Source organism: Rhopalosiphum maidis, chromosome 1 (genome assembly GCF_003676215.2).
Source record: "Rhopalosiphum maidis isolate BTI-1 chromosome 1, ASM367621v3, whole genome shotgun sequence".
NCBI classification, from domain to species: Eukaryota; Metazoa; Arthropoda; class Insecta; order Hemiptera; family Aphididae; genus Rhopalosiphum; species Rhopalosiphum maidis.
Genome location: NC_040877.1, coordinates 29,757,694 through 29,774,005, shown reverse-complemented (window position 1 = coordinate 29,774,005; position 16,312 = coordinate 29,757,694). Strand labels below are relative to the sequence as shown.

At 26.7% G+C, this 16,312-nt stretch overlaps 1 protein-coding gene across 2 annotated transcripts; it reads right to left on the bottom strand.

Annotated features, from left to right (window-relative positions):
• Nucleotides 1-781: 781 nt before the first annotated feature.
• LOC113557126 (myotubularin-related protein 13) lies at nucleotides 782-15,394 on the bottom strand. Of its 2 annotated transcripts, XM_026962461.1 has the most exons (33): nucleotides 15,087-15,393; nucleotides 14,767-14,852; nucleotides 14,479-14,634; nucleotides 14,030-14,164; nucleotides 13,743-13,962; nucleotides 13,413-13,654; nucleotides 13,021-13,332; nucleotides 12,751-12,954; nucleotides 12,274-12,455; nucleotides 12,108-12,216; nucleotides 11,837-12,043; nucleotides 11,312-11,425; nucleotides 11,090-11,239; nucleotides 10,926-11,028; nucleotides 10,676-10,865; nucleotides 10,364-10,616; nucleotides 9,952-10,281; nucleotides 9,710-9,885; nucleotides 9,451-9,638; nucleotides 8,990-9,212; nucleotides 8,681-8,877; nucleotides 8,401-8,590; nucleotides 8,000-8,225; nucleotides 7,774-7,919; nucleotides 5,890-6,428; nucleotides 5,678-5,817; nucleotides 5,411-5,592; nucleotides 5,139-5,289; nucleotides 4,858-5,079; nucleotides 3,613-3,769; nucleotides 3,325-3,522; nucleotides 1,314-1,396; nucleotides 784-1,238 (listed from the first exon to the last, which is right to left on the bottom strand). In XM_026962461.1, exons 1-33 carry the CDS (start codon nucleotides 15,139-15,141, stop codon nucleotides 1,146-1,148), a joined length of 6,159 nt encoding a protein of 2,052 aa, XP_026818262.1. In that variant the 5' UTR covers nucleotides 15,142-15,393; the 3' UTR covers nucleotides 784-1,145. The 2 variants fall into 2 exon arrangements, with proteins under 2 accessions (XP_026818254.1, XP_026818262.1); XM_026962453.1 differs by having other exon boundaries at nucleotides 782-1,238; nucleotides 12,108-12,455; nucleotides 15,087-15,394.
• Between the last annotated feature and the right edge of the window lie 918 nt (nucleotides 15,395-16,312).

Sequence of the window (16,312 nt, the reverse complement as noted above, 5' to 3'; positions counted from 1 at the left end):
CAAATTTAAAAAATGGAGTATAAAATAACCAGACATAAAGGTTTTTGTATCTATAATTTGCCATTGTTCCCACACATTTTTCATACACAGAAAGAAAGAATTTGAAAATGTTTCATCATTATTTAATCAACTAACATAAAAAGTACATTTTTTTTCACTACTATTTTGAGAAGAGCAACAACCATGAACAAAATTCAATACTTTTGATTTTCTTGTTAAATCGACCAATAGAATAATGTTTTAAATGTGATCGATCAAACAAATCAAAATTGAAAATAAAATTGTATATTTATAACAAAATAATGTACAGCATTTTAACTAAGATAATATATTTAAAATAAAAAAAAAAGATTCATATACGTCAAATGTTGGTAACTTTGGAGTAATAATTAAAATGTAATAAGTTTGTATTCTTTCAAGAGCTTTCTAAAAAAATGTCATAACAAACATATAAAAAAGTAAAAACTGTTCACGACAAATATGTTAATTAATAATATACTTTGTGTAACATTAAATACAAAATTTAAAAAAAAAAAAATGTCAACTGATAACTAATGAACAAAAATAATCATAACAACTTATATCGACGAAGCCCTGACCTTTTATAGTCATGATATATATATATAATAACAAATATAAAATTATTTTTCTAGATTTACTTTGTATCTTGAACATAAAATTTAAACTTTTTTAGTTAATTAGATTTCAATAATCAAGAAAAATGTATTATTTCATTATTTAATTTCATCAATTTAAAGTTATCTCTATTTTGGAAAAACCCTCGAGTCTATTATTTAGTAAATAATTATAATAATAAATCATAATATTACAACACATAAGCATATGGTAGTATAGATAATAATAATAATAATAATAGTAATAAAAACAATAAAAAGAAGTTGTGAAAAATAAATAGTTACAACATACAAAACTATCACATTTCGTTTCAATTCAACGATAAGACCACAAATACATTTTATTTTCACATTAGTGATTTGGGATACTTAAAGATATTTCATTATAATATAAATATATAAAAAAAAAAGGAAAATATTAACTATAATGAAAAATAAATAAAATAACTTTAACAATGGATAAGAAATTTTTGTATTTTAAAACGTTATTTTTTTAAGACAGTTGGTTGATTATTGCAAACAAGCTTGGACTTTTTCTATCCATTCTTGGGCTGTTGTCATATCACTAGCAGAGAAGTTGTAAGTTCTTCTGTTTGTACGCAACTATATGTAAAATTGTGTTTAAAAAAACAATGTATACTATATAAATACATTTAATAAGAAAATAAAATTACTTACATCAAAGAAAGATTTATCATCAGTCTTCTTAGGTGCACCTGGTGTTGGGTTAGCTTGAGACACAGACATTACTTCAGCAAGATCTAAATTTAACAAATAAAAAATAAATTGTTTTCTTTGTCAAATGAATAAAATCAAAAATAAAATAATTGACAATCAACTTGATTAATCATTATTATATATTAAAATTTTATTTATAAATGGATTTTGAGAAAATTTTTTTAATATGTCGCATCCATAATGTGTTATTGTACATTTTCACGAAATAGAACCGCGATTTTTCCACTTCACATAATTATACAATATGGATTATATTTCGTGAAATGGATACTTCACCGTCATCAATGGAACTTGTTTCGATATTTGGATGTCCATAAGGCAAAAAGTAAAAAAAAATTGTTATATGTTATTCCTAAAAACTAATTTATAATTAATTTTTTATAAAACATTTTTTTCGTCAAATTACATTATTTTATTTATTTAATAACAAAAATATAACAAAATATAAAATGAAAAAATAATATGCACTTTACACTCTTTAGCAAAATTAATATTGGTATGCATTAGCGGGTCGAATTGTCTACGATTATCGACTGACAATAATGCTTATAAAAAGATAATACCTAATAATAATATTGTGGCTGTCATTTATGATAGAACATAGAACAGATAAGAATTATTGTCATGTCAAGCATACAGCACAAGTATATTTTTCAAACTTACATTACCTCTAATATATTTAATTTTAAATAAATTGTCAGTAAACATAATAGTTTGTATTTAACTACCAATAAAATTAAATTTGTAATAATAATTTTTGCTATATGGTTCTGAAAATATACAACCAGCTATATCAAATTTCATTGACATCAAGCAAGCGAATAAGATAAAAGAAATTGTTTCTTCTTTAACTAGCGGTCGAGGTTTTTTTTTTAGCTTTTATTGTAAAGGCGAAAATCAAATAAAAAAATATGCTTGTTTTAAAGTTAATTCTCGTTGCCATAATTCACAAGCTTATTTAATTACCCATTTTTAAAATATTTTCTTAAAAATAATAATAAAATTAATTATAAATGTTTTTTTAGGAATTATATATAACAATTTTTTTTTTTAATTTTGCTATATGGACATCCAAATTACGGAACAAGTTCCTCCATTGATGACAGTTTAAGTATCCATTTCACAAAATATAATCCATATTGTGTAATTATGTAAAGTGGAGCTCGTAGTTCCATTTCGTGAAATGGATGCAAATGTTGTCCATTTTGTGAAACGTATGGATGTGCAATATGGATGTGACATATACATAATATGTATTATTTTATTTTTAGCCTCAATATATTTTTATTCTATATATTGATAAATTTATTTTCATTAATATATGTTTTACCTTTTTGATATAAAATTGTTATTAGAGGTAAATTATTAACTACCTTAAATTTTTTACACCAATTTACTATATTGAGTGGCTAATGACAGGTATAAATTACTAATAAATAACAATTTACATTGTCAATTTGTAAAAAGAAAGTTTTTCTCAATAATATAGAAATATTTTTTATAGTAATTTAGATCAAATGAAGCATATTTAAGAATTTTTGGTACATTGGCACATGTTCTTGGGAGAATATTTCCAAGTTTTATTAGTTAAGACATACAAATTTACTACCTAATTATTAACACTTTGACTGCGACATGGGTTGACCGAGTGATTTCTCTATGCGGACCATTTTTTGTAATGAGAGTAGTAAGTATAATAAAAATATGAAAAATACCCGAAATCTCGAACCACTGCGAATTAAACAATTTCAACCGTTTATCTGTGTGGAGGCGCAAGCACAAATACGATTTGTCGACGTTAGCAGTCAAAGTGTTAAAATAAGTATTTATTCATTTCTAGTAAAATATAATGTGTTGATGATCTTTGACTGTCAACGATAACCACACTATGTTATTTAATATATTGTTAAGAACATAATTTCCATAGCACAAACTTCAATATTAAATTTACCTATATATCCTTTGCAATGAGAATCGTCCATAGAGTCATAGTATCTCAATTGATGTTTTATTGAGTCTAAAACAAACCAACGTTGTTTCCACGCTTTTAAGAGAGCTCCACGTTTATATAAATAACCTTCATGAGTCCTGTTCTCGGCAACATTAGATGAGAACTGCTCATAGTATTGTTGGTGGATTCCATTCATATCTACAATATTCCATAGGTTGAATAATGTTTTAACAATTTTTAAAATTAAAATGTAAGGTTAAATTATAATTATAATGAATTATAACTCACTAGAATTCACTGAAGTCGTTTCACCACATGCTCTATTGGCATTTTGATTAGTCAGTGTTCTGTCTGCAACAGCCTTGTATTTAGTACAGCTTTTGGGTACATTTTCTGAACACTTTTCGTGGCAACTATAACCACAATCGCAACATCTCATACCAGTCTGAAAATATTTTGAACACATATAGATATAAAAATTTATTTGGGCATATTAATTATTATTTTTATTAAATTTAAGTTAATAATTTTATAATCTTAAAAATATTTATTTTTTTTTCAAATATCAAGTCTAATTTAAAATAATAAATCATGTATTATTATGTTCAAATTTAGTTTATAAAAATAAAATAAGTTACTTAATTTATTTAGGCAGGTGCTTACAAAATTTAAAGAAAAACAGTTATAAAACCAATATAAAATTAAAAAATAGTTCACAAAATATGTGTAAAAAAAATTCTAATTCACTGAAATTTAAAAATATAATAATATACAATGCAGTAATAAAAGAATAAATTGCAGAAAAATTCAAGTGAAAATATGTAAGTTTAAAAATATAATTCATTATTATTTATTATGTAATTCAAACTGTGTTAGGAAATCTATTTCTTACAAGAATCTGAAAATAGAATATGTTCTACAAATTCAGAGACCTGATATCAAATATATATGGGTTTGTTAAAGTTAAATAAAAGAGTATAACTACATAAAAGAGTTGATATACATTGGTTTTATACACTAATTATTATTTTGTTTTTTGATGCAATATTTGAATGATTCTTCAATATAAGATTAGAAATACACAAAGAGAAGAAATCCAAAGATTTAATTTCAAATCATATACGTTAATATACTTTGAGTTTTAATGTAATGATGTTAATAGAATAATTTTTAGTAAACTTGGTTAACAAAAAATTTTATACTGAAGATTTCTCAATATAAATATTTTATGTTACATAATAACTCAAAGTTAAATTGATAAAAATATAAAATATAAATACTTTAGTTTTGATACACAATCAATATCTATTAATATGGTAAGAAAAGAGAATACTATTAAATTTTCATGAAACAATAAATCTAATATCCTAACCAACCTACAAATATTGAATTTACTTTGTTTTGTGCATACCAATAGTAAAAACAAACATCAATCAACACATCATGATCTTTAACATAAGAAAAAAATATATTCCTTTTACAATAAGTCATTTATTTACATAAACCAAAAAAGTGAATAATGATTTTATTTACCTTTACGGGTCCCCAAAGAAGACTAGAACAAAAATCACAGTATGTAGGAGTGGTAAAGTTATATTTTTCAAAGCGATGTGGATGTGAATGAGGTGGATTTGTATCTGTGTTTGTAGATGTTGTGTTACTTGCTTTGCCACGCATAAGAATTTCTATTGTGGATCGTTTGTGCAACAACCGCCCGTGATATCTGACCAGTTGTGTACTAAACGAAGCGTGTCTCTAAAGATAAAATAATATTTTTAAATCGAATGAAAAGCTTTTCTAACAATAATTCTTACCTTCAATGATTCTGCTGTAACAGGAATTTCTAACTTGTCCCATAGTACCTTCCATTTTTGTGGCAAAAGCCCTAGTTCAGTTTCCAATTTATGAATGTCATCCAATAAATTTTTAAATGCGTCTGGTATGTATCGCTCTACTATATTATACCTGATAAAGTGATAAATAATAGAAAAATAGTTAGATAACAAAAACAAATATTGTAATAAATTAAAAATATTTTTAATATAATATTGATTAAATAAAAAAAAAAAAATGTGAAAACTATTACCCAGTTGTAATGACTTTGCGATGGTTCTTATTAGAAATACCATCTGCTGCTTCAGCTTCTTCTTCTTGTTGCATATCCATCTGAATAATCTCCAAATCGTAACTTGGTCCGTGCGCTAATTCTTCATTCAAATAATATTGCCAAACATTCAAGTTTGGCAGTGATGATTGTGGTCTGAGAACCTAAACAAGAAAATCATAAACTTAAACAATAAGATTATTTATTTAATTAAATAGGTTAATAAATATGCTGTAGCCAAATATATACCGGTTGTTCAACATTTGGCATGTACATAAAATTGTAAAATATTGATGTTCGTGCATTATATTTTTCAATGTAATCAAACACAGATTGTCCCAAATTTGGTACATAGTGAGATGAAATATTGTTACCAGCCAAACGACCTCCTACAATTCATTATTTACATTGAAAATTAAAATATTTACAATAATTTGAATTTAAAAAAACAATAATAATACCTGGATAAACAATGTCGTCATCTGAACCAGTGTCTACACTCTTGTGGTGTGATGTAAGTGATCCTCGTTTATCTTCAACAGCAGCCACTCCACATTCTACTCTTTCCAGTTCGCAGTCCAACAAAAACGTTCGGAATCGACAGGACACCGAGTGATATGCCAAAAATCTCAAATAATAATCATTGAATTCAAACGACAATGGGAATTGGCCATGGATTTGATGGACAATATCGAGAAATTGTAAGAAGGTTGGTGCAAACCCAGAAGCTTGGGATGCAGTGGCCAGATTACTACGATGACTGAACCGGTGACCAAATGCAAGCCATTCCTTTTCAATTAACACCCGGAAACCTTCGATTGTGCGATAATATGGGTCCATGCATAATTGTGCAATTGATGACAGTTGACACGTTATGTCCCATCCTTCTTCCAAACACAACATGACTGAAGAACCTTGTACGTCAATCAAATCTACTATAGCCCCCGATAATTGCATAATGTTTCGTAATTGTTGTAACCAGTCTGAACTTTCAATCATTCTAAATCAATGAAAAAATTTACATTATTTTTTTTAAATATACCGTAATATGGTCAACATTAAATCATAAGAGAAATTTATTTGAAAGTATTAGTCATTCTAAATCAATTCTTCTTTTAGTCTAAGTTAATACTTATAGTATAAAAATCAATATAAAAAAATGATTCAAGACAAATAAAAGTAAAACTAATTAAGATCCCAGAAAAAGTATGATTAAATTAATTTTTATATTTTTATAAATTTAAAATTAATTTTCTATATTTGTTTATTTTTAATCTTAAACATTATGCAAATATTAATACGGAAATTCCCCTAGGATGACATTTTCATAATGATTATTTAGATAACATTTTATTTGAATAATGCTCTATTCTTATCTTATTGAAAAGTTATGCTATGGAATGTTATTATGTTCAATGTAATAATCAGAAACTTAATCTTCAAATATCAGAACGTTTATAATAATATGCAATATTTATTTATATCTAAACCACTATTGATTAAATAATACTTTTTCATTAATTATTTAATCAATGTCTATAATAATATATAATGAGACAATGCTTATTTTGATTGTCATTGACAAGCTCAAAAACTACTGAACCTATTTTAATGTAGTTTTCAGCATTATTTAATAATTTACAAAAAAGTCATAAACTAAATACCATCTATTCAATTTTTACCCCCCAAAATTGAAAATAATAAACAAAAATAGAAAGATATCCATAAAGTTAATTATTTAGTTTTTACTGCAACTTTTAAAATTTTATTTTTGCTATAAGAACCAATTCACAACTATCAACCAGGGCAGAGCCATAAACAACTATACATTGCTTAATGCAAATAAAACAAATTTTCAAATGCTTAAAGTTTGCATATTTTTACTGGATATGATAATTTCTATAATACAGTGTATGAATATGTATTACAGTAAAGAAAAATAAAGTTACTATTTTAGTATTTTGTAATGTATAAAAACCACGATTATCTATATCGTAAATAACCATGATACAGACAAAGTTGTTTAATAAAATAAAATAAAACCTGAAGAAATATAATTATTTATAATGTTTTTGTCAACTGAAAAACAAATGCTGTATAAGTGTGGTTATTTAATATTTATAAAAGGAAGTGTATGTTTGTGTATGCAATGCTTAACCAAATTCTCAGATTTCAAAGATAGGTAGAAAAAAAAAAGAGTTTAAATGTATAGTGATAAATTATTCATTTTTTATACCACCAACAGGAAACCAGATCATAAGAACTAACTTAAACACATCCACTATGTAAACCACAGCACCCCTTCATAGAATTGAAAAAAATATATAAATTATGTTGTAACTCACTTGTAAAAAGAATGTTCTGGTTCATTACTAGTAGAACTTGGAACACATGCTCGCATCAGTTTCTTAAATGATGTCTTACTGTGACGAATGTCAGCATACTCGATTGGGATAAAATCAATTTTCATGATAGAATCACCTTTCATACCCTGTAGAAATAATTATTACTTTGAGAAGACTGATAGTAAATGATATACACACATTCAAATTTATTGATTCATTTTATTACCTTCATTTGGGTTTTATCACCAAGTATGTACAAAGCAGCTCTATGAAATTCATGAGGATTATCTGAATTTGAATCTGGATCAGCCATTGACATACGTCCATATGATTGATTTTGAAACATTGGTGAGGAATAACTATTATTTGATGAAGTACTAATATTGCGTCGTTCTTTTAATGAGCCCCAGCGTCCGAATTGTTTATTACCACCACTAGACCTCATTGGGCCCCTATAAAAGGTATTAATTTTAATTAATAAGTAAAAATGAATTTTCTCAATGAATTTATTTTATAAAATTATATAACAATTATATGTATTAATAATGAACCGTAATGTTTTGCTAATTCATTTTTGGCAGAATATATATAAAAAACTTTTTTAATAAATTTAAATATTTATAATACCTGCGTGAAATATCTGGTGGAAGAATATCTTCATCTGCAGCCAACAAAAGTGAATTTATACTAAGGCTGCTATCAGATAATCCCCATGCAGCACCACTATGACGTAAAGTTGACAAAGGAGTCGAAGCAACAATAGCTGATAAGTATCTTTCTTGTTCTACAGAAGAATTACTCTCTGAATTCAATGTACCTAGAAACAAAGAACATACAATTAAAATGTTGAAATCAAATATTATTTTAAAATAGATAATTACATTAAAAATATATGAAAAATAAATACCTGTTGAGGATGGATGTGTTGATTTCAACATTCCAATAAGATTTTTTCCATGATATCCCGAACCTCGTAATAATAATGCAGATGTTTGCTGGTGACGCCATGTAATTATCGGAACTCTACTATGGCGATAATTTCGATAAAACCTTCGAACGCTATCATCTGAAATAATTGATGGAACTACCCAGAGTGCAGGATAACTAAAATTGTAATAAATAAAATGTTTAATGTATGAACAATTACTGGTAACCTATTGCTCAATATAAATCAAACCATATTTATAACAATTTAAATAAATAAATATTTTTTTACCTGCGACACATTAAATATGTTGAATTTAGTGTAGTGATTTTAAATGGCTCTTTATTATTATTTTTCTGGCCTATGTTATTCGAACTAGTATTTTTTGGTGCAAGGCCTAATCTAATCCAATCACGTACATAACTCCTTTCTGTTACTCTTTCCAATGTTTTTGGATCAGAAACATTAGAAACAATGTTAGAAGTATTCAACGCATTAATATCTAAATCATTTACTATAACATAAAAAGAAAAATTATAAGTAATAGGCTTAAGACATATTTTTCAGTTTACGTATAAAAATAAAATTTTTTATAAAATCTATATTCAATAACTTGTATTAAATTATGATAAAAATATATTGTGTATTTATAATTTATCTAGATAAATATAATATTTTTACAGAAGTTCTAAATAATTAAACATTTGAATAAAAAAATGTAAAAACTAATTAGGGTGAAGGATCTATCATACCAGATAAGTCATCAAGATTGTTAAAAGGAGGAAGGGTCATCCGACCAGGAGTGGTCATATATTTGTTAGTTTTGTTTATTGAACTATTTGATATGTTAGGCAAAACATATTTATGGCGTTTGGATGAACTCTTTTGCTTGAAACCTGCTTTACGAGCAGTCTTCATTAAAGTTTTTTTTGCAAACCCCCTAATAAGAAACAAACAAAAATTAAACATTCCTCACAATTTACATTAAGAAAGACTTAAATCAAAACTCACTTTAGAGTGGCATTTTTTTCTTTATCACTTGTCATGGGCATTTCATAAATTGGAATTTGGCCTGTAAATGCAAAGTGATTAAATACATTTGGAGGATGTCGTACTTTGTGTATAAATTTTCGGAAACATTCAATATCTTCTGCATTTACTTCTTCGTCAAATGCCACTTTAATTAACTAAAATGTATTAAAATTATTAACTTTGTATGATTAAAGTAAAATATTTTTAAAATTATTTCAAACCTGGAATGTGCAGGACCTGAACTGATGACCTTCTTGTAACCATTGGTCTAAGTGTGCTAAATATTGAACTGTTATTCGTTTTTCTTTAGTTAATGATGTAACAGGAAATGACCTTACTACAATTTGTTCACAAGCAAAAGGATCCAAAGGAGTTCCTTTAAATACAATACGATAATTTGTAATAAAAATAGCTCCTTCTGCCGGTAACAATGGTGGTCCACCAACTAATCCTCCTAAACCTTCTTCTCTTCCATCTGGTAATAAATATACTCTTAAACCATCCATCAGCGGTTCTTCTCCAGGCAACATATTAGGTGTCAATATTTTAGGCTAAATAATTAAAACATTTCATAAATAATGGTATACTATTTAATTAACACTAATACTGTTTATTTAAATTATTTATTAGTACTTTTTGTATAGGTGGCAATCGTTTGGACTCTCTATTGACACCATCTAATGTTTCAATATGTATATGCACTACACCTGGTATCATTTGATGTAGAGCACGAATGTGTTCTTCACTAACTTCTCCTTCAGTACATACTTTGTCAACAAAACGGCTAACCATCTTAATAACTTTGTTACCAATTTCATTAGGTTCTGGTTCAGCAAAACCACTTTCAACATCAGATTCACATACACTACCTGATCTATCGACAGCACTAAAAAAAATATTAAATATAGCTGCCTGAAAACAAAAATATAATTTTAAAATAAATACCTATTTGTTATACTGTTAGATGTTCTTTCATCATCGATATTTTTATTAGATGACTGATGATTTGATGAACTCTTAACATTATTTCCTCCTACATCTAATGGAACTAGTAAATATACCATACGATTAGCATAATGGATAGCTTGACTGTATAGTGTTGATTCTTCGCTTGATATGTATTCCTTAAGTTTATCTAAATAAAAATTTAAACCAATGAAATTATAAACATACAGTATAATATATTTATCATTACCAGAATTGTTAGATGGACGTAACCTCATTTGTTCAGCTGCTATTTCTAAAGCAGATAGTTCTTGTGAACGACTAAATCTGTCATTTAAAATATTATCTTTATTCTAAAATAAATAATAAGTAATCAATTTAAAAAAATAATATTCAGAGCATTAATTAAATTACATGATTTTCACGGGGACTAGATAAATTCATTGATGAAGATCTTTTATGACTTGAGAGATTATTGTCAGAGTAAAGAGATTTTATGTCCCTTTGTACATCTAAATAATATGCAGATTCCCAAAATAGTTGATTTTTCCAAACTGGGTGATCCTATATTACACAATACAGTATGACAAATTAAGACACAATCAATAAAACAAACATATTAAATAATAGAATTACTTGAATACACGTGTATGCAAATTGTATCACACCAGTACACAGTTTACGGCAAAATGCAGTTGCTAAAGGCAAGAGAGCTGCTGCTATACCAAATTCGTCCATAGCTGACCCATCCTAATATTAAATTATTAATTCATTTTTAAATAAAAACATAATATATTTATATAAAGTTTAATTAATTCATTCATTATTACCACTTATCACAATTTCTTTCTTATTAATTTAATATTTGTAATTCATTAAAAAAAATTGAATAGGTATAAGCTATAAATATATATATTCATTTATTTTTAATTTAAACTTACAGGAAGTACTTTTACACAAAACTTTAAATAAATATATTTTACTAACAAAATAAAATAATTTTGTTTAAAAATCTTTTTATCTTTTAATTATAATTTAATTTTTACAGCTGCTAAAATCAATATTTAAAATAAAAATGTACAATAAAAATATTATAGGAAAGCAATAAATTTCTATTTAGTATCTACTATTTACACACAATTTTAATTTTTAACACCATACCTGTAAAGCACAATTCATTAATCGTACAACTAAATCAAATTGTTGATGTTCTAGCATAGCTTTATTTCCTTGAACATGTTGTGCAAGTTCTGTACATAAAGCTAATCTAGCAGCTCTACATTTTAATGCTCTTAGCACAGCTGGGAATGTTTTACGAGCATCAGAAATCTTATTTTCAAATATACAATTTACACAGTTACGTAAAACCTAAAATTGGAATTAAATGTGTACATTAATTTACATAAATGTTTTTAATAATTATAATACTTACTTCTAATCGACGAGCAGAATTACTGACAGTTGTTCTTAGATCATTAGAATTTGTTATTGGAGGTCCCATAGGTACTATGCGAGGTGGTGTTGGTTTTATTGATGAAAGTCTGAAATAATGTTTGTTTTTAATAAGAATTTTAATTTTAAATTTACTTAAAACTAACTTTGAGTTTAAATTATGTTTAATTAAACCATCATCAATAATTGTCTGAACACAATTGGCATCAAGTTTTGGAAATGGAGGTTGGTGGATTCTAGTAAATGCACCTTCAGGGGGTTTCAAGATTTTTTGAACATATGGTTGTGGATTGGGATTTTCATTCAAATACAATGCTTGAGCTAACTCCTAAAATGTTTAAATAATAATTAAATTAAATGAATATTATAATGTACAACATATATTACTAGAATTAACTTTTTAAATATACAGAGATATATAATTATCAACTTGTGTCAAAGAAAATTGATAAATTTAAAAGCCTTAAAATCAAAACATCAATTATTGGCTCAATATTCGTGGATTTATCATTATTTCTAAGTATAAAAATTATATATACTTGCTTGTATTATCAATTAATGATATAAGTTTAATGTTTTAATTGTTAAGAACTTACAATAAAATATCAAAATACATAATGTACCTGAATATGAGTAAGAACTAAACGACCATCGTCTAATGCTTCAGTTCTAAGTAATTCATTCATATTACAATATAACTCATCCCATTGATCACAAGAACGCCAAGCTGGACCTCTTTCAGTCACAAAACCATTGAAAAACATACAGTCTAATACCCTTGTTGTGAATTCATCATCTATTAGACATCTTTCACCCAAAAATGCAGCCTAGAAATTTATTATTTTTTTATTTTATACCTACTCGTTAATATAACTTATGTTTTAGAACTTTACTTTATGAAATGTGATGACTGGTTTTGGGTGTATCCTTATTATAGTTAAACAACAACGATAACCTTGAAGTAATTGAGCAAATGTTCTCATAAAAACTGCTCTCACTTCTTTGTCAATTAGTGTAGGGGGTGGAGGTTGAACAGTATTAGAAGTTGGAGGGAACGCATGGTCTGCACAACACAATTCTGGTTGTAACACAAGACTTAAACAGTCTTGAGTTTGTGTTAATAGTGGTTCGGGCAATAAAGGTAAACTTATACCATCAGGCACAAGAATACTACCACCATCCAAATCAGCTACTATTACATCCATCTATACATCATCCATCATTCAAACTTATAATTAACAAATTTAAAATTAAAATTATAATTAATTTAATTTGGTATATTTACTTGTTCGGAAACATCAGTTTTAAGAGAAGCATGTACACCCATTAAAAATGGTGTTGGAGTGGATAATACTTCAACTAAACCCGCCGGTAACAATGGTATATAAACGTGGCTGTATTTAAATGGATACATAAGAGATATTAGAGCAGAACAACCTTCAGTGAGTCTGCTGTAACTTCTAGAAGTCATCAGAACTTTTTGTTCAGTCATAATAGCACAGAATAATACAACAACATTGTGAATTCCTAAACAAAAAAATATTTAATACGTAGTAAAAAATAAATTAGAATATTATGTAGATTAAAAGTAGCTCAAAGCAAAACATGAAATTACCAAGTTCTTGGAATAATAAATATACTGCATTCTTAGTTACTGGTAATGTTTGAGATAATGGAGGTTGTAACGCTTGTCTGTCACCAGCACCTATGCTAAAACGCACTTGAGGCCCACCTGGTTGAGGAACTTGAACACAACCCAACATATTTCCTACTAATGTTTCTATAGGAGTTTCTACATTTTCTACATAAACGGTGTAAATAATACCTAAACAATTCTGAAAATATTTCATAAAATTATTATTATTATAAATAAAATTAATTAGATATTTAAAATTGTAGTACTCGGAATGTTTCTATATAATCTAATCTTGAAACCAAAACTAGACATTTTGGTGCATACATAATGCTGTGATGTTGTCTTTGATTTGTATGATTATTTCTTGAAAGTGCTATGTTTTCCACAACACCATCCTCTTCCTAAATATAAAATTAATTTGAGTACTATAAGTTATTATTCTCTTAATTAATTATAGTTATTTTTAGTTTGTTTACATATTTATTAAATTAAGTTGATTTTCATAATAACATTAAATGTAATCACATAGCTTACATTATATTTAAAATGTGAAAAACATATTGACTGTATAAACTAATAAATATGCAATCAACTAAAACCAAAATATGATTAGGTCAACTGTTTAAAAATAAAACTGTTTTTAGGTAAAACAATTAATGTGATTAACTTAATAACTAAACTATAATAGATAAAAATATAATCAATTTTTACTTGCCTCATCAACAGGTTTACTAGGTGTAATTGATACTGTTTCATTAAAACACAAACAAGCACAATAATGTCTTTCAGCCTCTACATCAGTAAGAACAAACACAAAAAATCTAGGTTCTTGTCTCTCTGATGATAGGGACCATCCTTGTGGTTGACAAAACTATAAAAATAATAGCATCAAAATTAGTACAGTTTTAAATTTTTGGCATTCAATCAAATAAATACTTTAATTTATCAAAAGTATTATAATAATGATAATAATCATAAATCTGAATAGTAATTTAGTAATTACCCATTCAATTCCATCAATGAAAGGAGTGTCTTTCCAATCTTTTTCAGGAAATCGTTGAATAATCATACCTTTACTGGTCCCACTACCTATTAAGGAAAAATGGTTGAAAAGAAATTAAAATCAGCTTAAATAATATATTGTAGTAAACTGTACACTACATAGGGTAGCACAAAATACACCGTTTTTCTGAACGATATTTACTCCAAATTATGTCTTAATCAAACAATATACTAAGTAAAATTAATTATCAAAGATCGTTAAGCAAAGAGAATATAGTGTCAAATTAGATAATTAAATGAATCGCACAAAGAATTTCTTACGTTCTTTTTCGTGGTCATAGCCTACGACCACGAAATAATCCGCTAGCCGAGACATGACTAGTTAGTAATCCGTTGTCGTGACGAGTCTTGATCACAGATATTTACACACTAAAAAAGGAACAACAACAACAATAATATTATAATATCGATCAATACAAGGCGAAATCATTGGTCACATAGTAATAAACTAAAATAATGTACAAAACTAAAAATATGCAGTTGTTGCCTATTGGTCGGAGTAGATAAAAGAAAAAAATTTATATTAACAATAAATAATTATTGTTTTTTTTATTACGAACGTAATTTCGTTTTAATTTTTTTTACTTTTTCGGATTCTGTCGGAATGATACGCATAGTGGGAACTCCCAGATAAGATAAAGATGGCGACTTGCCGTCAACCGTGGTGATCAGTGGGGTAATAGTCGTGGACAGAACTACTGCGCCTATGGCTTATCGCCGGCTGTTCATCGTTATCATTCATCATCATAAGTTGACTTAGATCCGTTGTCCATTATTAAATTTTGAAAATTTCAAAGATTTATAACCTTGTCCTTGTGATACAAGTACTTAATTCTAAGGCATATGTCAACAAAAAATAGTTTCATGTAGTATTGTAAGCCTGAACTAAGATATATCTTAATCTGTGATTTTAAGTATTGTGAGCTACGACTCCAGAAACATCTACAGCAAAGATGGCGAACCTATAACAAGCGTGTCACAGACACGCGATCACTATTTTAGTAACACACGTAACTGTGTAAAAGTTTGTCATCCAAACCACTGATCTGAAAATTTATAAGTTAAAAAAAAGGTTATCAAACTAGTTGACACGCAGGAAAAACAAAATCAAACCAAAATTTTTATTTGACATTAGTACAAAAAGGTTCGCCATTCCTGATCTACAGTATTCAAATAATAATATTTGATCAAAAATAACTATTATTGTAATTCCTAAAACGTATGCATAAACAAATCGTTAAAGATACAATAATATATATGTAGTTAATAAATCGAGCTGTGTTAAAAATTATTTTTTTAATAAATTCGAAGATACAATACATAAATTATACAATATATTAATAATTAAATTATTGGTTGTTAGAGAATAACTAATTATTGAGCATGTTATTAAATTTACTAACTTTTTATAACAACTAATAAATATTGAATCTAATATGATGGTCCTGTTTTTTTAGTTAAATGTTCCTATGTCGAATGTCATAGAT